Source organism: Alexandromys fortis, unplaced genomic scaffold, assembly GCF_014885135.2.
Source record: "Alexandromys fortis isolate MF-2015 unplaced genomic scaffold, M_Fortis_MF-2015_v1.1 scaffold_60, whole genome shotgun sequence".
Taxonomy (NCBI): Eukaryota; Metazoa; Chordata; class Mammalia; order Rodentia; family Cricetidae; genus Alexandromys; species Alexandromys fortis.
The window spans coordinates 8,052,148-8,071,705 of NW_026067946.1; the positions used below are offsets into that span (position 1 = coordinate 8,052,148).

General features: G+C 42.5%; 1 protein-coding gene across 1 annotated transcript in view; it reads right to left on the bottom strand.

Moving 5' to 3' along the window:
• Positions 1-19,558, bottom strand: part of Commd10 (COMM domain containing 10) — a 125,260-nt gene that overhangs the window by 87,513 nt on the left and 18,189 nt on the right. The window contains exon 5 of the mRNA XM_050149285.1: positions 1,258-1,368. Within this exon, the coding sequence (XP_050005242.1) occupies positions 1,258-1,368 (111 nt within the window). The remainder of the gene's footprint in view (positions 1-1,257; positions 1,369-19,558) is intronic.

Sequence of the window (19,558 nt, forward strand, 5' to 3'; positions counted from 1 at the left end):
AAATATTAAAAGTATATCGAGAAAAAAAGAGAGAAAGATGACAGAAAGAAAAAAAGTAAATGACAGTAACTACATTAGCAAATCAATTTAGCAAGAACTTTGGCCTGAAGCAAATGGATTGACTGATTGATTGATTAATTTTAGCTCCATACATTGTACTGATGATGGTGGTGATGATAAAAGCCAGTACTGATAATTTACCACATTGGAGTAAGTACTTTATACACAGTAGACATGCAATCCTCACAGATACAAACCCTATTGCATCAAACACTATAAGATACACATACATGCTACAGGAAAGAAAGTCTTACAAAGATTAGGTACCATGACACAATTATGCCATTACTAAGGTTAAGTTTGTATCATTTTCCAGTGAAATGCGTGAAAGGAAATTATTTTGGAACATTGTATGAAACTAATACATTATATATGACTTAAATCATATTAATATTTTCTGGTTATATATCCTGGGCTCACTACTGGTCCAGTTCTTCAAAAAGACACAAATGCCTATGATATAATACCTAATTGTGAACAGGCTATCAAAGTGCGTTCTATCCCATTATAAAGATAGCTACAGGAAGAACACATCAGTCACTATAACCTCTGCATCCTCAGATGCCCACAGCACCCTGTGCCCAGCTCCATTCAAACATCTCAAAATAACACAAAGTCTCATATATATATATATATTGTGTGTGGGGGGGTTTACTCTCCTTTTCTTTCTTAAAAGGGTAATTACAATATAAAACATAATAGGTAGTTCTCATTATATCTGAAACATATTTCTCTTCATGCCACAGTGGGGAACCTTTCATGACACTTCTTTCACCTTTGATAATGATGTTCAGTTTGTTGTAAAGTTGATACTAAAGGAGGAGGTGCCCTCTGATGTAAGCTAATGCAAAAATCTATCTTGGGAGAGTTAGGACCGAAACACAAAAACATACTATTCCCAAAATGTAATTCAGATTATCCAACCATCCCAGGCACTGGCTAGGCAACAGCAAATGTCCTTCTCTCTTTATGCACACAGCTTACAGTTTAAAACATACATACACACACGGGGGGGGGGGACGACTCCATTAAATTTTTATTTCACACAAATGAAAAGACATTATAAAATGGTCTATAAGAGAAGCACATTGCAAGCTAAGCTGTTGTAGCTGATTTATACTTAGGTTTTTAAAGCCAGACTCCTCTATCAATGAGGAAAGGACCTACCAAACATTTCACCAGGGCACAGTTTCTCACCTTGGAGTCCTCCTGGTTCACTCCCAGTTGTAGCACAGCCTGAGGAGACTGCAGTTTTGCTTGGGTCGAGTGAGCCATTTGCAGGTTGAGCTGCCATCCCACCGTCTCAAGCTACAAAAGACAAGGGAGGAGTGGGTTCAGATGGCACAGAAGAACACAGTCAACTTTAAGCACGTTTCTACTCTGTAGGAATCAACACAAATAGCCTAGACTTAAGGGGAAGTCAATTTCAGGCTCCTTTAACCTGAGATCTCGGTAAACTTTCCCTCTAGACATAGTAGATCAGCCTCGTCATGCCTGTCAAATCAAACAGTAAAGGGGTCTCTAAACAGACTAGTCTAAAAAAAAAATAAGAATGCTATTGAGGTCTTTAATCCATTTGGACTTGAGTTTTGTGCATGGTGATAGATATGGGTCTATTTTCATTCTTCTACAGGTTGACATCCAGTTTTGCCAGCACAATTGGTTGAAGATGCTCTCTTTTTTCCATTGTATACTTTTAGCTCCTTTATCAAAAATCAGGTGTTCATAGGTTTGTGGGTCAGGGTCTTCTATTTGATTCCATTGGTCGACTTCTCTGTTTTTATGCCAATACCAGTCTGTTTTCAATACTATAGCTCTGTAGTAGAGTTTGAAGTCAGGGATGGTAATGCCTCCAGACGATCCTTTATTGTATAAAGGCAGGAGTGAACACAGGATATTTCTCAAGCCCATTATGTGGTGCATAAGTATACGTATAGGCATTATGTAGCCCTTCAACTCCTGATCTTCCTGCCCTGACTCCCAAGTACTGTAATTACTAACATGTGCCACTACATCCAGATGGTTTTTAAACCTACTGTCATTTTAAGATAGCATTTTTTAAATGTGCATTTAAAAACATACAATTTTCAACCAGTAAATAACATATTTTGGTGGAAATCCTTTACTGACTTCCTACTATCTTTAAACACTCTGTGTGGATGGAGCACAAACAAGACTTTCTTTTCCTTGTCCCACCTGCCTTCCTTTTCCCCTTTCTATTTAGAAGGAAACTAAAAGACCCAGACATGAGGTTCACACCATGAGGCACAAACAGTAAACAGAGCCAGGAAAGAAACTGCTGACGTACCTACCAGCTAGCCTGTGGTACCAGAGAGGTCCTTACACTTTCCAACGTCCATTATCTTACTATGGTTCCAATTATGGTGGAAACTAATCACTTCCTTTGAATTTAAAAACAGAGTACGAGTTTATCAGGAAAGACAGAATTAGGAGAGGAAAACTATAGCAGTTTAAGTTCCCTTTGGAACATCACACAGCAGAAACAGCTTTATGAGACAGTGTGGCCACGTGGTTTTAGATTCAGTTCCCTAAAAAATTTCAGGTTCCAAGCTTTGCGAAGTGCAGTGGTGTCAGGCCTCTGACAACACAGCCTTCGAGAGGATTCAGTTAAGCCACCTTTGCTCCAAGGGGCCTGAAAATCAGCCTCACAGTGCTTATGGGACCGGAATACTAATCACTTGACTTGAAAGACCACTGAACAGACACAGCAGTGACGCAAAGCCAAGCTGGAAAGAGAGCAATGAAAGTACCACCAACGTGGGAGAGAGCGAAAAGAGAAAACAGAGACTCACTTTTGCTTCTCCCGGGTCCTTCAGAGGTACAGAGAGTGAACTCCGTTTAAAGGTGTGTATCCAGGACCCTTAACATGCTGATGGCTAACATTAACTGGACGAATCTCTAGCACGGTGTCTAATATGAGCCCTTCTGTTTCCATCAGTCTCCAGAACAGACCTCCAAAAAAACGTCAACACACCATGTCCTCAGGAAAAGCACTTCCAGGTACTCATGTGAACCTGTAAGCATTTTTGACCTGACCCCATCCATGCCAGAGCTTAATGTACAGCTGGGTGCTGCCTACCACTGGTATGAAACAACCAGACAGAGCACTGAGCTTGTATATCCTGCTTTGGTTCACATGTAAGCCATTGCTCCCTCATCCCTGGCTAAGACAGGGTCTTAAGATCTTGATTTCCTCACACAAAACAGAAATCCATCTACCTGAGCCATCTGCTTATCCACCTCCTTAATGGGTAGCAAAACAGAAAATGTGCATTATAGTGTTTGTGACATTTTAAAGCATTATAAATACAAGCCATCTTAGTCACCTAGCTTTTCTGTGTCCCTCATGTAGTCTTCAGTGCAGACAGCCATGACCCATCTCTTTACAAACCACCACAGATTGTCGCCAACTGGATCCCTACCTTTATTTTATCTCAAGATCCCATTTTCCTTCTTCAAAGACTCATTAACTATGCTACGAAACTAAAAAAAAAAAAAAAAAAAAGTTCTAAGTCTGGTACTCAAATTTTATCAAGAAACACACTTTGGCCCTAGAACCAGAGCCAGTGAAAGAGATATGTCCTGGTCCCTGAAACCAGAGCCAATTCTGCCCATGAGCAGGTAAACTAACGAATCCCTGAGCAAAAATCTCCTTGGGAAACAATGACCCTAAGAAGCCCCATTTAAGTCCCCCTGCCAGTTCAGTTGCTGGTTGTCCCTTCCCACTCTGGCCGAGGCAGGCACTCCTGGACTCCTCCTTCCCAAATAAATTTCTTTCTTAAACGAGTTTTGAGTGAGTATCTTCTTTTGCTAGTGCAGAAGAGGGACTGACTTAAGTGAGAGTCATCGGTAGCATTACACAGAAACAGAGAATGAGTTAGGGATGTGATTCAGTAGGAAGAGTAATTGCCTTAGCAGCACAAGGCCCTGGATTCCCCAGCAAGTCCTTAACCCAGTGTGGGAGCACATTCCTGGAATCTCAGTACCCAGGGGTAAAAGCAGGAGGCCCAAAGGTTCAAGACATCTTCAAATACTCAATGAGAGTTTGACACTAGGCTGGGCTAAAGATCCTGTCTCAAAAACAAAAAGTGTATCTGAGTAGTGCACAGCTAGCAACGAAAATGTCAGAGTATCCACTCCCATTGCTTCCATGTTACAGAGGGGAAAAATTCATGGGGGAAAGCTTTCTCCATTTAACCCAAGAGGTCAAACTTAACACGACCCCAAACTAGGAAATGGTTATCAAGAACTTAAAGTTTATGTATTGTGATGGCTACAAGATCACTTTTATAATAGACTAATAATAAATTCACAGCCATAACTAGATCACATAAAACTATAAAAATTTGTAAATTAAAGACTATCCTATAAAATAAATTGTATGTATATATCAAAAACACAAATGTCTAAAAAGAAAACCCAAAAGACAGAACTCCTTATGTTGCTTGGAAGATGTTATTTGCAAGGTCTGAAACAAGCATTGGCGATACAAATATGAGCAAGAGCTGTTTCTCTCTGACTAGGTAAGAGTCTTATGGTACACTAATTAGTCCTCTGAGACCCATAGCGAGAAGCGAACATAGCTGTCATCAATATTTTAATTACGTGGAACATAACAAAATTTAGTGTAGAATTCTGCCTTATATTAGCTAAGTTTTATTACCTCTGCTCAAAACAAAGCTCTGTCCTGTGTACACTCTACAGTTGTTCATTAAAAGACTCAGGAATTTTGCTGTAGTACTTATATTCTAGTTTAAAACTCAGGGCCGATATTAGCTTGCTTCCTGTGCTGTGGTGAAGATACTAAGACCACAAACAACTCGGGGAGGAAAGGGTTTATTTAGCTGCATTACAGTTCCCGGTCCATCATCTGGGGACGTCAGGGCAAGAAGTCGAGGTAGGATACTGGAGGCAGGAACTAAAGCAGAGGCCATGGAGGAGTGTGCCCCTTACTGGTTTGCTCCTCGTGACTTGTTCAGTCTGCTTTCTCATACAACCTAGGAGCACCAGTCCAGGAGTAATTACCATATAAACCATTAATCAAGAAAATGGCTCCAAGATTTGCCTACAGGTCAATCTGATGGAGACAGTTTCTCAATTGAGGTTCCCTCTTCCCATTTGACTCTAGTTTGTATCGAGTCGACAAAAACCTATCCCACACAGGTTCTTTGTATCTTCATGTCATGGGTTTAAATGCCAGCAAAATAATGGTAAACACTTGGAGAATAAACCAATAATATTTTAAATGTGTTTGAAACTCATCCCTCCTACATACATTGATCCTGACTTGGAAATGTTACTAATTAGTTGATACATGACTTTCTTCTCTCTCCTCTGTCAATGTAGAAAGTTCAATGAAATATTAATTTATAATTACTCTACAAAACACAAATCTGAACATGGTTCAAGTTAACAAAACTGGCTCTAATATTAACCCTATAAAGCCAAAAACTAATAACCATGTCTGGAGAGATGGCTCAGTCAGTGAAGCACCTGCCATGTAAGCATGGCAGTTAGATCCCCGACACCCGGGTAAAACATAGGCCATGAGCAGAGACAGGCAGAGCCCTGGAGCTCACTGGCCAGTAGGCCAGTCAACCAGTGAGCTATGGGCTCAGTGAAAGACCTTATCCCAAAACAGAAGATAAGGAGCAATAAGGGAAGACACCTGATCACCAAGTATCAGATTCTGGCCTCTACAGTTCTCTCTCCCTCCCTCCCCACTCCTTCCCTCTGTCTTTCTTCTCTCTCTCTCTCTTCTTTCTCTGGTAAACAAATAAGTTACCAGATACATTTTATAACAGTATTAATTTTTTTGGATGAGAGAAAAGCATACCACATAGCTAGCATGCAAAATAAGGCTGCACGGGCTATATTAATATCAGACAATGCACACTTCAAGCCAAAGGATGTACTTCAAGGTCATTTACTAAAAAGAAAACCCGTAGTAATAGGGAGCAATCACACAGGAGAGCACAACCTTCATGCTGGCTCAAAGGCTGTCTGGGTCTCCTGATCCTTTTCTCAATGAGGGAAAGATGAAGATAAAAGGCAGGAATTACGATTTTGCTGGGCCCAGATTTTAAAGAAATACTCATTATTTTCTTCAATACTAGTAATAGAACAAAAGAGAAAATGCTTGAAAAAGGAAAAGGTACATAGTTTGGACATTCCTGATTCAGAAATCCAAACACCAAAAATGGTTCAAAATTTTTCAATCATAACGTGCCACACAAGTGCTTGGAATTTGGGGCCTTTCAAATGACACATTCCACACTGTGCATGCTCCGCTGGTAAAGTGTAGGAAATAGCCCCAAATCTGAAGGTCATAAAGTCTGGAACGCCTGTAGTCGCAAGCATTTTAGATGAGGGACACCTGACCTGGACTGACAAGTGTGGAGCTTTTCAGAGGACACTGGGCAAAGATAGTGCCACAAAGACTTAAGACACCCAGCGTGGTCCTTTAGGCACATCTGGGGCAAATCACATGACATCGTCAGAGGAGGCAGCAAAGAGCACATAACACGTTCTAGGAGTGCAGGTATAACGTCTTCAGGCCGCTAAGGAAGAGGGCATTTTCCTGGTCTGTGTGGGCAGGTTCAGCATTTATTGACGTAGTTTTCAACCAATCAGACCTATATTTAAAGCCCAAGGGCCCCCCCTTCTCACCTCCCCACTACTGACCAAATCAGCTAATCCCAATCATCAGTTTCTTCATTTTTGGTTAAAATTAAGGAAATCTGATTTAACCGCTGGACTGAGCTTTTGTGGGCAATGAGATATGTTTAAAAGTATGGGCAACACATCTGCCAAAGAAGATATTAAAAACAGATACTATAAAATAGATGATACTATAAAATAGATGACCCTATAAAATAGATACTAGAGACTACTCTCCAGTCCTCCCGTTCAGGTCAAGATCACTGTCAATTATCTTTCCATAACTCCCTTGAGTCTCCTCTCAGCCTTTCTAAGAACTTACAGACTTTAACTCCCTTCAACCTGTCTAGCTGATTTCAGAGCAGGTCCTTCCCATTTATTCAAAACAGTAATACACTTCTGTTCTCTTTTCGAAAACATTGTAGGTGGGAATTTTGTCCCTTCCTATGAATTTAATTCCGTGACTCAGTTCTGAGGATAGCTTTTCACAGCTTGACTTCCCTTGCTGCCACTGTGGCAACATTCTCTGAGTCCCATACCACACAGTTGCTCCTTCAGCCTGTGAGTGCAACGCTCATTTCCAGCATATAAGTTATTTCCCTTCTTCACAGACCTGCTTCTTTTGTTTTTAAAAGAAAACCACACAGCTGTTTATTTTCAAGTATGTTCTATCAATTTATTTCAGATATTTCTTATTTAAAGCCAGAATTGATTTCACACATTCTAAATTCTATGGACAAGAATCTTAAGATTTATTTCTGTTATTAATAAAAGATTTTTATTAATTAAAAAATATTTTAATCAATATTCTAAATAAATTAATGCTCCCTTTCAAGTTTTATGACTGTTTTTAAATGTCACTATGTGATATTTGCCACCAATGTATACACTACTTTTGATACATATAGAGTGTTCATAGGGGTATCAATTAAAAATCAGTAACTGGAAGAACATTAAAAAAAATGCCAATATCTGGAAGTTAACCACATGCTTTTAAATAATGCCCAAGACAAAAAAATATATATATTTGAAATAAAAGCAGAACCTACAGGGAAAAAATGGAAAATCAATCTTCAACAAAATCAAAGTGCTTGCTCCGCAGATGACCCCATTAAAACACAAGTTACACTATACAGCAGGGGTGAGCATGTGCAGACCACACGCCTGACAAAGGATTGGTACCTCAGATAAATGAGAAGCGCCCAGACCATAGGGCACAACTTAAGATGTGGCCCTCAGCAATCATTAAAGATTTTTTTTCCCCCAGCAGAGGGGTGTTGCATTGATCCACAACTGGCCAAACTGCACAGAGTAAGTGGCAATGAAGCCCCAGCCCCAGCTGGTGCACCTATGATGTAATCTGCACACCTACAGCTCAGGGAACATCACAGAGGAGGGAGCAGAAAGACCGTAAGAACCAGAGGACCAGAACGCCAGCTGTGAGAGGGCGTCCTCTAATCATGGGGAAGATGGGGATGCTGCGCCCATGAGGTTTTAACAATACGGCTCTCTAAAGAAGACCCACCGTGACATGGAGGGGATGAGTTTTACAAGACGCTGTGTTGCTTTCTTTCGGTTGCTACAACACTGACCAAACAAGACTTAAGGATGGAAGTTTATCTTGGCTTACAGTTCTGGAGGGAGTCAAACAGGCACAAGAATCTGAGAGATCACATCTTCAACTGAAAACACAGAGCAGAGAGTGAACCCGAAGGCAGGCACTGCACATAAAGAGATATCTCAGGCGAGAAGAGAGGGCAAATAAGCACAAGGAAGCACAAGGAAGAATGCCGGCCACCACCGTTTGGGACAATGTGAGACTTCGCCATAGGCCTTCTAGAGCAGCCCAAATAAATGTGTCGATACAAGTGCGGCCAGCTAGACAGAAAATGTAGCTCTCCATACACGGCTGGAGGAGTGCAAAACAATGCAGCCACTGCATTACCAGTTATCACATGATTTAATAATCACATGATAAAAACTTGAGTTCACACAAGAAACTACACACAAATGTTCCTCTGTAATAATTCCAAACTGGAAATAGCTAAGATATCTTTCAAGAATTGAATGTTTAAACTACCCATAACATGGCAATTAAAAAGAAATGCCATGCCAAGGGCCACGGAGACAAATCTCCCACCAGCTAGTATAAGCCAGGAGTCAGCCCTGGAGATTACTGCACAACCCCACTCACATGCCGTGCGGGAAATGACAAGAAAGCACGGGAGGACAACAGATCTGCGGTTGTCTGGGGTGCACAAAATGGGCACGGGGAGGAACCCCAAGAAAACAAGAATATTGTGACCTCAGTTTCCTCAAAACCACAGCAACATGAGAGAGACGTGTGACGGAGGCACGCTGTATCCTGACTGGTTGAATGCCACCGCCCTCGCTGTGATTGGGGAAGGTGTTACCAGTGGGGAAACTGGAATCCCTGATAGCTCTTACACCCTGCCAGTAAATCTACACTCATGTCCCAAACCTGACTAGTGCCTCAAGGGAGCATACCAAGAAGAGGAAAATGAAGAACATAGAAATATATCGCTATGGTATGGAACACTTCCTACGTTAGAAACTACACTGTTCTTTCGCATTTGATTAGTTAGTCAAGTCCCCTCCTCACAGCTGCCGTACTCGCCCAAGGCTTTTCCACAGTCTGTGTCTAGAAAGCACGTGGTAAAAACGCTGCCTGGATCTTTCCCACACGGAGAAGGACTTCTGTTTTTCAATTAGATGTATGAGCTGCTTTGCAGGGTTATGGTTTCGAAGCTTTCTCATTACACAGCCTCGTGATCAAGAAAGAAATGACTTTGGGGAAGATTGATTTCTCAAGCTACACAAGGCCGTATTGATAAGTCCTCGACAATGTGCATTTGTGCAAAATCCGACATGGGTCAGAGTCACACCTTCTATTTAGATAAAAAAAAAAAAAGCAGTGCCTAGTCTTCACAGCACACCGAGGGAAAGTACGGAGACCATTTCCCCAGGAAACACAAGTGTGCCGAAGGAGAACGGGTGAGCCCAGGATTTAAGGGTAGGTTTCCCTGGAACGCTGCCCACACCGGAGTGCAATGCTTCTGCAGAGACGGTTACACGTCAGCTTCTGCAAAGGGTAGGGGAGAAGAGGGAAGAAATTTGGGGAAGGTCCTTACAATCCACTCAATAGAGTCATTTGTCAAATAGGCAAAGCTGTAAACTGCTGACTGAGGGGGACAGTTTTATAGGGGGACAGAGTTCAACTTATGAAATAGTAAGCAAAGGCTCTGGTCGCAAGTCTGAACAAAGCTGATGTCAGAATAATGCAGAAAATGATCATTACATTATCAAGTAATTCAAGGAAAACAAGCCATTCCCTCCTTTGCATATAATAGGTTCCTAATTACAAGGGTATATAAAACTAAAAAAAAAAAACTAGATAAACAAAGGAATTAAGTTTTATCCTCATTTCCCTCAGAACCAAACACCAACCAAACAACAAAAACATACTATGGCATTAGACAAATCTGTACTGTCCAGCATTTTATATGTTTTTTCTTATTTCATCTTACAGGTTATGGTCATTCTTAGGGGAAACCAAGGAAGAAATCAAGGCAAGAACTTGAAGCACAAAGCGTGGAAGAACACTGCTTCTTGGCCTGCTCCCTCTGACTTGCTCGGCTATCTTCTTACAGCTCAGGACTCCCTGCCCAGGGACGGCATCATCCACAGTGAGCTGGGCCGCCTACATCTATTAAAATTAAGAAAATGCCCCCACAGACATGGTCGTAGGTGTAGTGGCATTTCATTTGTATTTTAACAAATAAAGCTTGCCTGAAGATCAGAGAGTAAAACAGCCCCACTGGTCAGCCTTACAGACCAGGCAGTGGTAACTTTAAGCCCAGTAGCCACAGTAGTTGCCATAGAAACAGAGTGGTGCATGCCTTTAATCCCAGCCCTAGATGGGGATTATAAAATGGGAGCAAACAGCTCTCAAACACAGTCTCATTCTGAGATTCCCAGAGGCTGCATCACCATTTCGGACTGAGGTGGAGGTAAGAGTCAGTGACTGGTTGTTTTGCTTTTTGGATTTCAGGTGAACTCTAATTTCTCTCTCTGAGTTTTTATTAATCGTGCTTCACATAGGCCAATCCAATGGAGATGATTCTTAGGTTGAGACAAAGGTGACACCAAGTTTATGTCAAATTGACAGTAGAAGCTAACAATGACAATTATCTACATATTTATGAGTCTTAAGCGACAAGCCTTACAATTTGAGGGGAAACCTGGTTTTGTCAGGACAGTAACGATTCCTACCTCTGAGTAAACAGTATTGATTCTTATGAAAATATCTGCAAAACTGCACTTTCACCTTAGCTTTCTATCGTTTTTAAATAGCAGTGGAATTGATGACTCGGCCAGAGCTGCAGCAGAAAGCTGGTGATGCTCTCAATGCGCATGCCTGAACGCCACGAAGCACAGGAGGTCACATTTCAAAATGCCAGCGAGTCGGCTGGTAACGGGATTCCGCATTCTGCACACTGTGAGAGCTGTGGCGGGACTGATGGCAGGCATATGGAGAACAAATGTCAGTAAGTAAGTCAGCAGCCATCTGTGCGGATAAACTCCCAGGGACAGCACCACCTCCTTCCACCTTCGGGGGGAAAAGAAGGGATGTGATGGAGGTGGACTCTATCCACTGGGATGTGACAGAGGTGGACTCTATCCACTGGGATGTGATAGAGGTGGACTCTATCCACTAGGTGAACGGAGAGGGGGTTAACAGAGAGAGAGACACCGAGAAAGACATGGAGACACACAGAAAACAAACAAACAAACAAAACAAAAAACCTGAGCACACATTATAAAGCTGACATTCACTCCAGAGACAATGAAACACAGAGCCACCGTAAAGTAAAATTGGCTTAAAACCACAGGCCTATGATAGATTCCCTGAACAGGCCTAACAGCTCAGAGATCCCCTTAACCTGGTCACAGCTGTAAGAAACAACACTGTTCAGAGACACGGTTACGTATGATACAGATACACAGATGTGCAGATACTCCCCAGCGGACAGACACTACACGGCTCCACATCATTCCCCATTGCTGCAACTCAGCCGTTATCTCAGCATCGTAACTGCTCTAAGAACAGATTCCACAAGCCTTCCATAATGACACGCTATGCTCTGGGTACCACTGCAAGCTTGCAGCTTAATAATACTAAAGCAAAGCAAAACAACAGCAACAACAAAACAGAAATACCTACTCCCTAAGGCTAACATTGAGGATTAATAGATAAGCAATACTGCATGGTACTGAGTGACAGAAATAGAATAAAAACAAGGTCAGGTTAGAAATGGCGACTTAGCCAGGAAAACACTCTGAGACTAACAAGCCTGAAGATGTGAGTTCAATGTTAGGAGCCTAGGTAAAAAGCCCAGTATGGTGGTACCCATCAGTAATCCCAGCACTGCTACAGCGAAATGAAAGGTAGAGACCCACAAGATCACAAGACGGGAAGTGGCAACGGGAGAACAGACAGCTCTTGGATGTATGTATGGAGCAGCAGAAACAAGAGAACTCTGGACTAAAAATCTCAAGGGGCCATTCTTCTGGGAACTTGGAAGACAAGAATGTATACGATGAAGGCCTGGCCTATGAGGACTCCATTGGGTTCTGTGTTAGGGCATTTGTGTGATATTCTAGCAAAGAATCTAGCTGCATCCTGACCTGTCCTGAAAATCTGAATTAGGTTAAGTTTCAAGGTAATGAACTAAGTCGTCTGATAGAAGAAAACTGAGGACAGGGTAGCCCACAGGTAGTGGCATAGCTAGTGTTAACTGCTCTCACCAGGTCTGTAGTGAGATATGAATGAGAAGCTTGGTGAAGAAAGGTCTGGAGTATTTGCAGTAGTTACAGAGATTAGTGTCAGGGAAGAGTAACCTGTCATTTTATACCAGGACACTCATAGAAGGCTCCATCTTGTGAAAATGCAGGTCATTTGAAAGAGAAAACTCACAATGCTCCGGAACTTCGGTCATTCTTAAAAGCCTCTTTCTTGTTTATTTGTTTACTTATTTATTTAAAAAAGTCTTGCTATATGGTTCCCAGATTTGTCTAGAACTGACTAATGCAGCCCAAGCTGCCCTTGAACTCAGGGTGATCTCCCTAAGTGACTGTCTACCTCTACAGAGCATACAGGGCAAGTCTCTGGGAGGACAACCCATTGACAGTCCTTAGAGAACACATGGAACACGCTGCCTTCTGCAAAAGTCCAAAAATAAAGGGACCAAACGAGTGATCTACTTTCAGTACTCTGTGCTTTCCATGTTACCAAATCATCAAGTCTTGAGAGGTAGAAATGTTTATTTTATAAATACCACAACTTGGGGATATGCGCTAACTATACCCTCACTTAGGGATCTGCCCTAACTATACCCACACTTAAGGATATGCCCTAACTATACATTCAAGTTTAGATGCAAGAGTCAGCATGGTCTCACTTTCAGGGTAACAAAAAAAAAATCTTATACTTCTTGACCTACAAACTTAAAAAAAAAAAATCTACCATGAGACTTCTCTCCAAATTCAAATTTAAGATGTTGATAAGACACATCAATGACTTTCAAATTGCTACTGCCCCCTGTCAAAAGTATATGGACAGCACAAGTTTGAGGACAGAGAAATGTCATTCAACTAATGATCTCAAAATTGGCAACACTGAGAACACTGCATCAGCTGTATTTAGCAAGTGCACATCTTGGAGCACGATGATGTAATTGGGGTAATCTTGCTAACAGTACAGTCCTTTGGCATTAGCAAAATCTTTATTCAATTTGTTAATGGTTCTGGTCTCAGCCAATTACTTAGGAGAGAACACACTTCTGTTTTGAATAAGACTGATTAAGGGTCTCTTAGATTAAAACGCTTTAAATTGACTGCTGTATCAACAGCTAAATCCATCACTCTTTGTTCCCTAGTAGAATTCCCAAGCTAAAGCAACTCTTCTATGCTCCCTTTTAAAGGCAGAAATTTAAATGTCTGGAATCTAGGATTCTAAGACGACGCGAGGTCCATAACATAAACGAACCACAAACACATAAAAAAAAAAAAAGTGAAAAAGTATTAGGTAAAAACAACAAAAAAAAGTGAAAAAATATTAGGTAACAAAAAATACAGTTCACATCTCTTCCCTAAACTGTTCTTTTCTAACCAATAAGTGGAAATATCCCTCTTTATAAGAAAAGCAAACAAACTGAACTTCAAACTAGCACAATTTGTGAGTCAAGGACACTGGTCATTTAACAACTATTTCTGGACAATCTGCGGTCTCCTAAAGGTGACAGCAACAGTGAAGCAACAGCAATGACCCAGCGACAAACGGCTCCATCCTGTGGAGTTACTATTATAGGGCAGAAGCCAGCAATTTAAAAATATACAAGGAAAGCACCATTCTAAAATGAGATAAGCATCAACAGCAGCCTCTGCCAATTAGGACGGTCTAAGATAAATGTCACCTTTAACACAGATCTGAAGACGGTAAATGAGCCAGCCATATGGACGTCCAGGAGAAGAGCCTCTGAGGCGAAGAGATCAGAGGGACTCAGAGTGAGCCAGGTGGGAGATATTAGGCAGTGAAGGTCAACAAGACAGACAGTGGGCTGAGGGGGCACCACGGGTCACACACGCAACTCTAAGAACTGAATTCTCTCAGAAGCAACACAGAAGCCATTCATGGACTTGTAGCAGAAAGGAAGCAGGATAAAGCAGAGTTTAAAACAGTCACTATTGGTGTCCTGAGACGGAGAAATAGTTCTTGTTACATTAAGATTCTTAAAGACAAGAGTTATAAACATCAGACACGATATTTTTCTATGACAGTTTTAAGGCAAAGAAAAATGAGTAGCAGCAGGAAGAAACCAAGGAGAATTTTTCTTAAAAGAAAATAAAAGGACTCTGACTGTTAGAAGGGAACCATTTAGTAAAGAAATGTACATGTTTCTGGCTTTTCCTAATCGTTGTAGTGTGGGGTGGCTAAATCTCTAACAGAAAGCATCAGGGTTTCGCCTTACGGTGATCAGTGATCCCATTCAAGAGAAACAGAAGCATACATCCATAAAAGGACTTGTTAGGTAACTGAAGTTACCCTACACCCAGGATGATGCTCATTCCAGAAGCCACAGTCTGCCAATAAAAAGCCCAGGGCCAGGTTTAGGTCACCTCCCCTCAAGTTGTTGGTCAGAACACTGCAGAAAGAATACAGGCCATTGTCACTGCTCTTGACTTCCCATAAAAACTGGACACTAAGATCCTATTGCTCAAGACAGCACATTCATTGATCACAGGACATGGAAAAATAAAATTGGTACTAACCAGGAAGATTCGTCCCTGCTAGCTGTGGGAGAAAAAGACACCAAGAGTCTAACCTGCTGGTGACCTCTGTGAACTGCAATAGTGACCAGTATGACAGGATATGCCCATGACGCCAACTGTGGCATGAACATTATGGGAGTAGCCAACCACTTTCTACACAAAACCAAACACGTCTAGTAATGTAAATCTGGCCAAGAACCCATGAGTGAGGAGCTCACAGGCCCCACAGGTGAAGCTACCATGATTATTCTCCCAAATTGGCAACGGAACAACTGTTCTCCAGACTCTTATCTTCTACTGACAGATCAGAGAAGTTTCTCTGGGCAACAGCGGTGGCGAATGCAGATGCTCCCAGGTGATCACACTGCAGAGGATAAGTATCTGAGGTGTACTCAGTCGCAAATGGGACATCTATCTCCCATGCCGTCTAAAGCCCAGGACCATCAGAGAGGAGGAGGCAGAAAGATGTCAGGAAGGACTGGAGTAACAGTGTCTTCTAACTATAATGGCATTTATATGCTGACAAACTCGCAGCAGCTGTGGTCGCCTGAAGATCAAGTCAGCCACATCATAGTACAGCTTAGGAAGAGGTTCACAAGCCCCACCCTTACGTAGGAGCTGTGGGCAGATGATGGCTCCTAGATGAGAATCGCTTTTCTTTAAAGGTATGACATCTATAGGTCAACCATGATCCAGTGAATGGCCCCACATTAATGAGTAGATGAGCAGGACAAAATGGACTTAATGGATCATTTAAAAAAAAGGGCACAAGATTGAGAGCAGAGGGTGGATATCAGAGGAGTTAGGAGACTGGAGAAAAAATATGATCAAAATATATTATATAAAATTATCAAAGAATAGAGAAGATATGAGAAAGAGGAAGGCAAGGAAGGAAAGAAAGAGGAGGGAAAAATTTGAACTAACTTTCTGGAAAGTACATTTGGCTAAACTGCCAAAATAAAAGGTTTTTAGGGGAAAGTGAAAAACCTATCATCAGGATTTAGGGGGGAAATGGGAAACCTAAAGAGGTGAAGCTTCCTCGCTATTCAGATGAATATTTTAAAATTTAAAGAATAAAAACACTCTTTAAAGTAGGACTTGTCCACAAACATTCACAGCAGAGTTACTCTTAACAACACAGACACAGAAACGTGAATGCCCAAGCAGCTGCAATAGAGACAAATTGTGAGTTTCAATCAGTGGACTATGACTGTAATGGTCTGTCCTGTCCTTTAAGAGACAAGTGCCACCCACTCTCCCCACCCCACCCCACCCTCTCCACCACTGAGGCAGACATATCTTCCTTCTGCTTGCGGCCTGAGCTTTCCTCCTTTCTGTTTCTCTCAAAGAAGTAGCTTCTACGTCACTCCCTTCTCCCCACTTCTCCTCTTCCCCCACCTATTTCTCTTTCTCTGCCTCTCTCTTGCTCTTCTCCCTTCTCCCCTCCTCCCCTTTTCCTTTCCCCTCCATAACACACTAAATAAATATCCAACCTCACTCTGCATGGCGTGCCCATCTGTCTCGGTCTCTCACCTTCCACGCGGCTCCCTGCCTAGGACCCCCGCTGGTCCTCATGCCCCGCAGGCCGCTTGGGGACTCCCTGCCTGTGACCCGGCTGCCTTCGTGGCCGGCCGTGGTCTCAGGACCCACTACCCACTGCCTGTTGATGCATGGTCTGCTGCCTACTGCCACCAATCAGGGATCTGCAGTGTTTCTGCCACTGCAGCCACTCTGGGACCTGCAGCATTTTAATTTTACCATAACATTGGTGCCGTCAGAATTGGTAGGCCTTCCTGCGCCCCTCCTGGGACCGGAACCTGGTTTCTCTACAACAGCCCCACGTTCCATCTGCCTGAATGCCAACCTCTATGCACACCAGCAACTTTGGTGATGAGTTTTCCCCTTCCAGCCCCCAACCACAGCCTTCATGGCTACAGTTGAGTCCTTCAGTCACATTAGTCTCTAGTTGCTTTCCATAGCTAAAAACATGAGCAGACAACCCAGGGTCAGTCCTCCCACGCTAGCCCTGCACACACCGTACAGTGCATTCAGCTGCGGGCCCTCGGGTTTTTCTTTCTCCTTTTTTCTTTTCTTTTCCTTTGAACTACTCGTCAGTGGTCCCCACCATGAGAGACCACTCCAGAGCAGCCTCTAAGCCTCTCTGGCTTCCGAGTCACCTGGACTGGAGCCAGTCAGGCTTTAACACCCGCCTGTAGAGCGAGGACACTCTTCTACGGGCCCTGCGGTGTTCACTACCGTTGCACACTCCGCCTATGGAGAGAAGACGCTCTTCTATGGGCCCTGTAGTGTTTTTCGTGGATTTTCACATTTTCAGCTATGGTATAAACCCTCACTTCACCGGTTTCCTGCCGGTTTCTTTTCCTCAAACTATCCCTGCCACCACTGTCGACAAGATTGGTCGGATCCACGAGACAACTGTTTTCAATTGCAGCCTTCTGCTCCCCACTGTGGCTTGTGGCATGGTGTTTCGGCAATAGGGCAAATCACAGCTCTAGGTCCCTCTTCCATACAACATGTGACTGCTGCCATTTTGACTGAGGTCAGGTGACTTTGCCGCCACCTTAACCGAGAGCCAGGTCAGGTGACCAAGTTCTGCCATCTTTACTGAGGTATTCCCTGCTTGACTCCGGGTGTTAACTCTGTTACATAGGTGGCCTTATCACCATTTTGAGTGAGGTGAGGTGACCTTACCACCATCTTAACTGAGGTCAGGTGACTTCACCACCATCTTAACTGAGAGCCAGGTCAGGTGACCAAGTCTAACTATCATTATTGAGGTATACCCTGCCTGGTCCCCTGGTTTACTTATGTTTTTGTCTCTAAATTCCTCTTGCTGACTCTGTTGCATGTGTGTTTTGTGCACTGGCATGCCTTTGGTAGGGCCCACCAAGAGCATCCACTTCGCCCTATTCCTGTTCACTCTGTGTGTATGTGTTCATACATAACTTAAATGCACCTATGTTCACTGTTAAATGTTATAATTGTCTGTTCATTGCATCTCATTTCAGACAACAACAACAAAAAAATAAGTCTCATGTGGTATGCACTTTTAAGTCTCTTATAAAAATACTTTTTGTTTAATCCAACCCTGCTTTAGCGGTTGAGAGCCAGTACAGTCAAGCTTGGGCCCTGCTCTCCAGGCAAATTCTATACTGTAGATATACCTGATAGATAGCCCTCAACTGCTCAGAGATCTGGGGAATATGACATTTAAATATTTAATTATTAAAAACTTTTTATAACAAAAAGAGACAAGTTGGCTCCTAGCAGCAGCACTCTATTTCCTCCAAAGAAGACAGAAGACAAATGGGCACAAAACAACATCCATCTGCAATTTGTTTCAACTGCCAAGTGCTGACCACTGGGCAAAACTGCCTTTCATCTAAACTGAAGATCACCAGACAGTGGAAAGAATAGCTAGAATCGACAGCGTTGCTGCTCAGGTCAAGGTGGACTTGTCTTCCTACAGGATCTTCTGGAGCCTGGCAGGCCCTGAGCTAAACAGCAAAAGAAAAATATGTACCTCAGAGACCATGGAGGACCCTGAGGTGTAACTCTAGGTGCCACCAACCAAGAAAGTTCTCTGTCATTTTTGAATAACTCGAGTAAAATATTATCCTTCTTAAAGATCTCTGATGCAGTTTGACAGCTGAGAGGTTTTGTCAGTTTAAAAGGACAATCTCACCAAATAAATTTCAGTAAAATACAAATACAAGTTATTAAGGTGTGTACCTGCAAGTTATAAAGGTGTGAGGACAAATACAAGTTACCAAATTTCTCTCTCATGTTGCCTTTCATAGTCTTAAAGATATTTTTCATTATGCAAAAATATCTGTCACAGTCATTCTGATATAAATATGCTGCTGTTTAAGACTTATATTTTCACAAACCCAAAGAATTGTTGTGAGTTCCTGGGAGATGAATACATCCTCTCTCAATTTCCTGGTTCTAAAACTTCTTTTTCCTAAACTTAACTTTGTCCTCTGTTCTGCCAATACCTTTAACAGGTGTAAGAGACACCAGACATTTCCATACCACAAACACCAGACAGGAGCAAAGAGACTAGCTACCCCAGGATGTGACCAGCACCTAGCTTTCTCAGGTTCCCCTCATAAGATGACACCACAAATAAGCAGGAAGCAGTCTTGAGAATCTGCCTCCCTGATTCCTTTAATCTGTTGTGCCCAACCTCCCGCCTTTTTATCACAAAAAAAGAGATGGGAAGTAATGGTCTGTCCTGTCCCTTTAAGAGACAAGCCCCGCCCACCCACCCTCCATCCACTGCCGAGGCAGGCAGATCTTTCTGTTTCCAGCCTGAGTCTTTCCTTTCTGTCTCTCCTCCGAAGAGGTAGCTTCTGCCTCGCTCCCTTCTCCAAACTTCTCCCCTTTCCCCCTTCTCTTTGTTTCTCTCTCTCTCTCTCTCTCTCTCTCTCTCTCTCTCTCT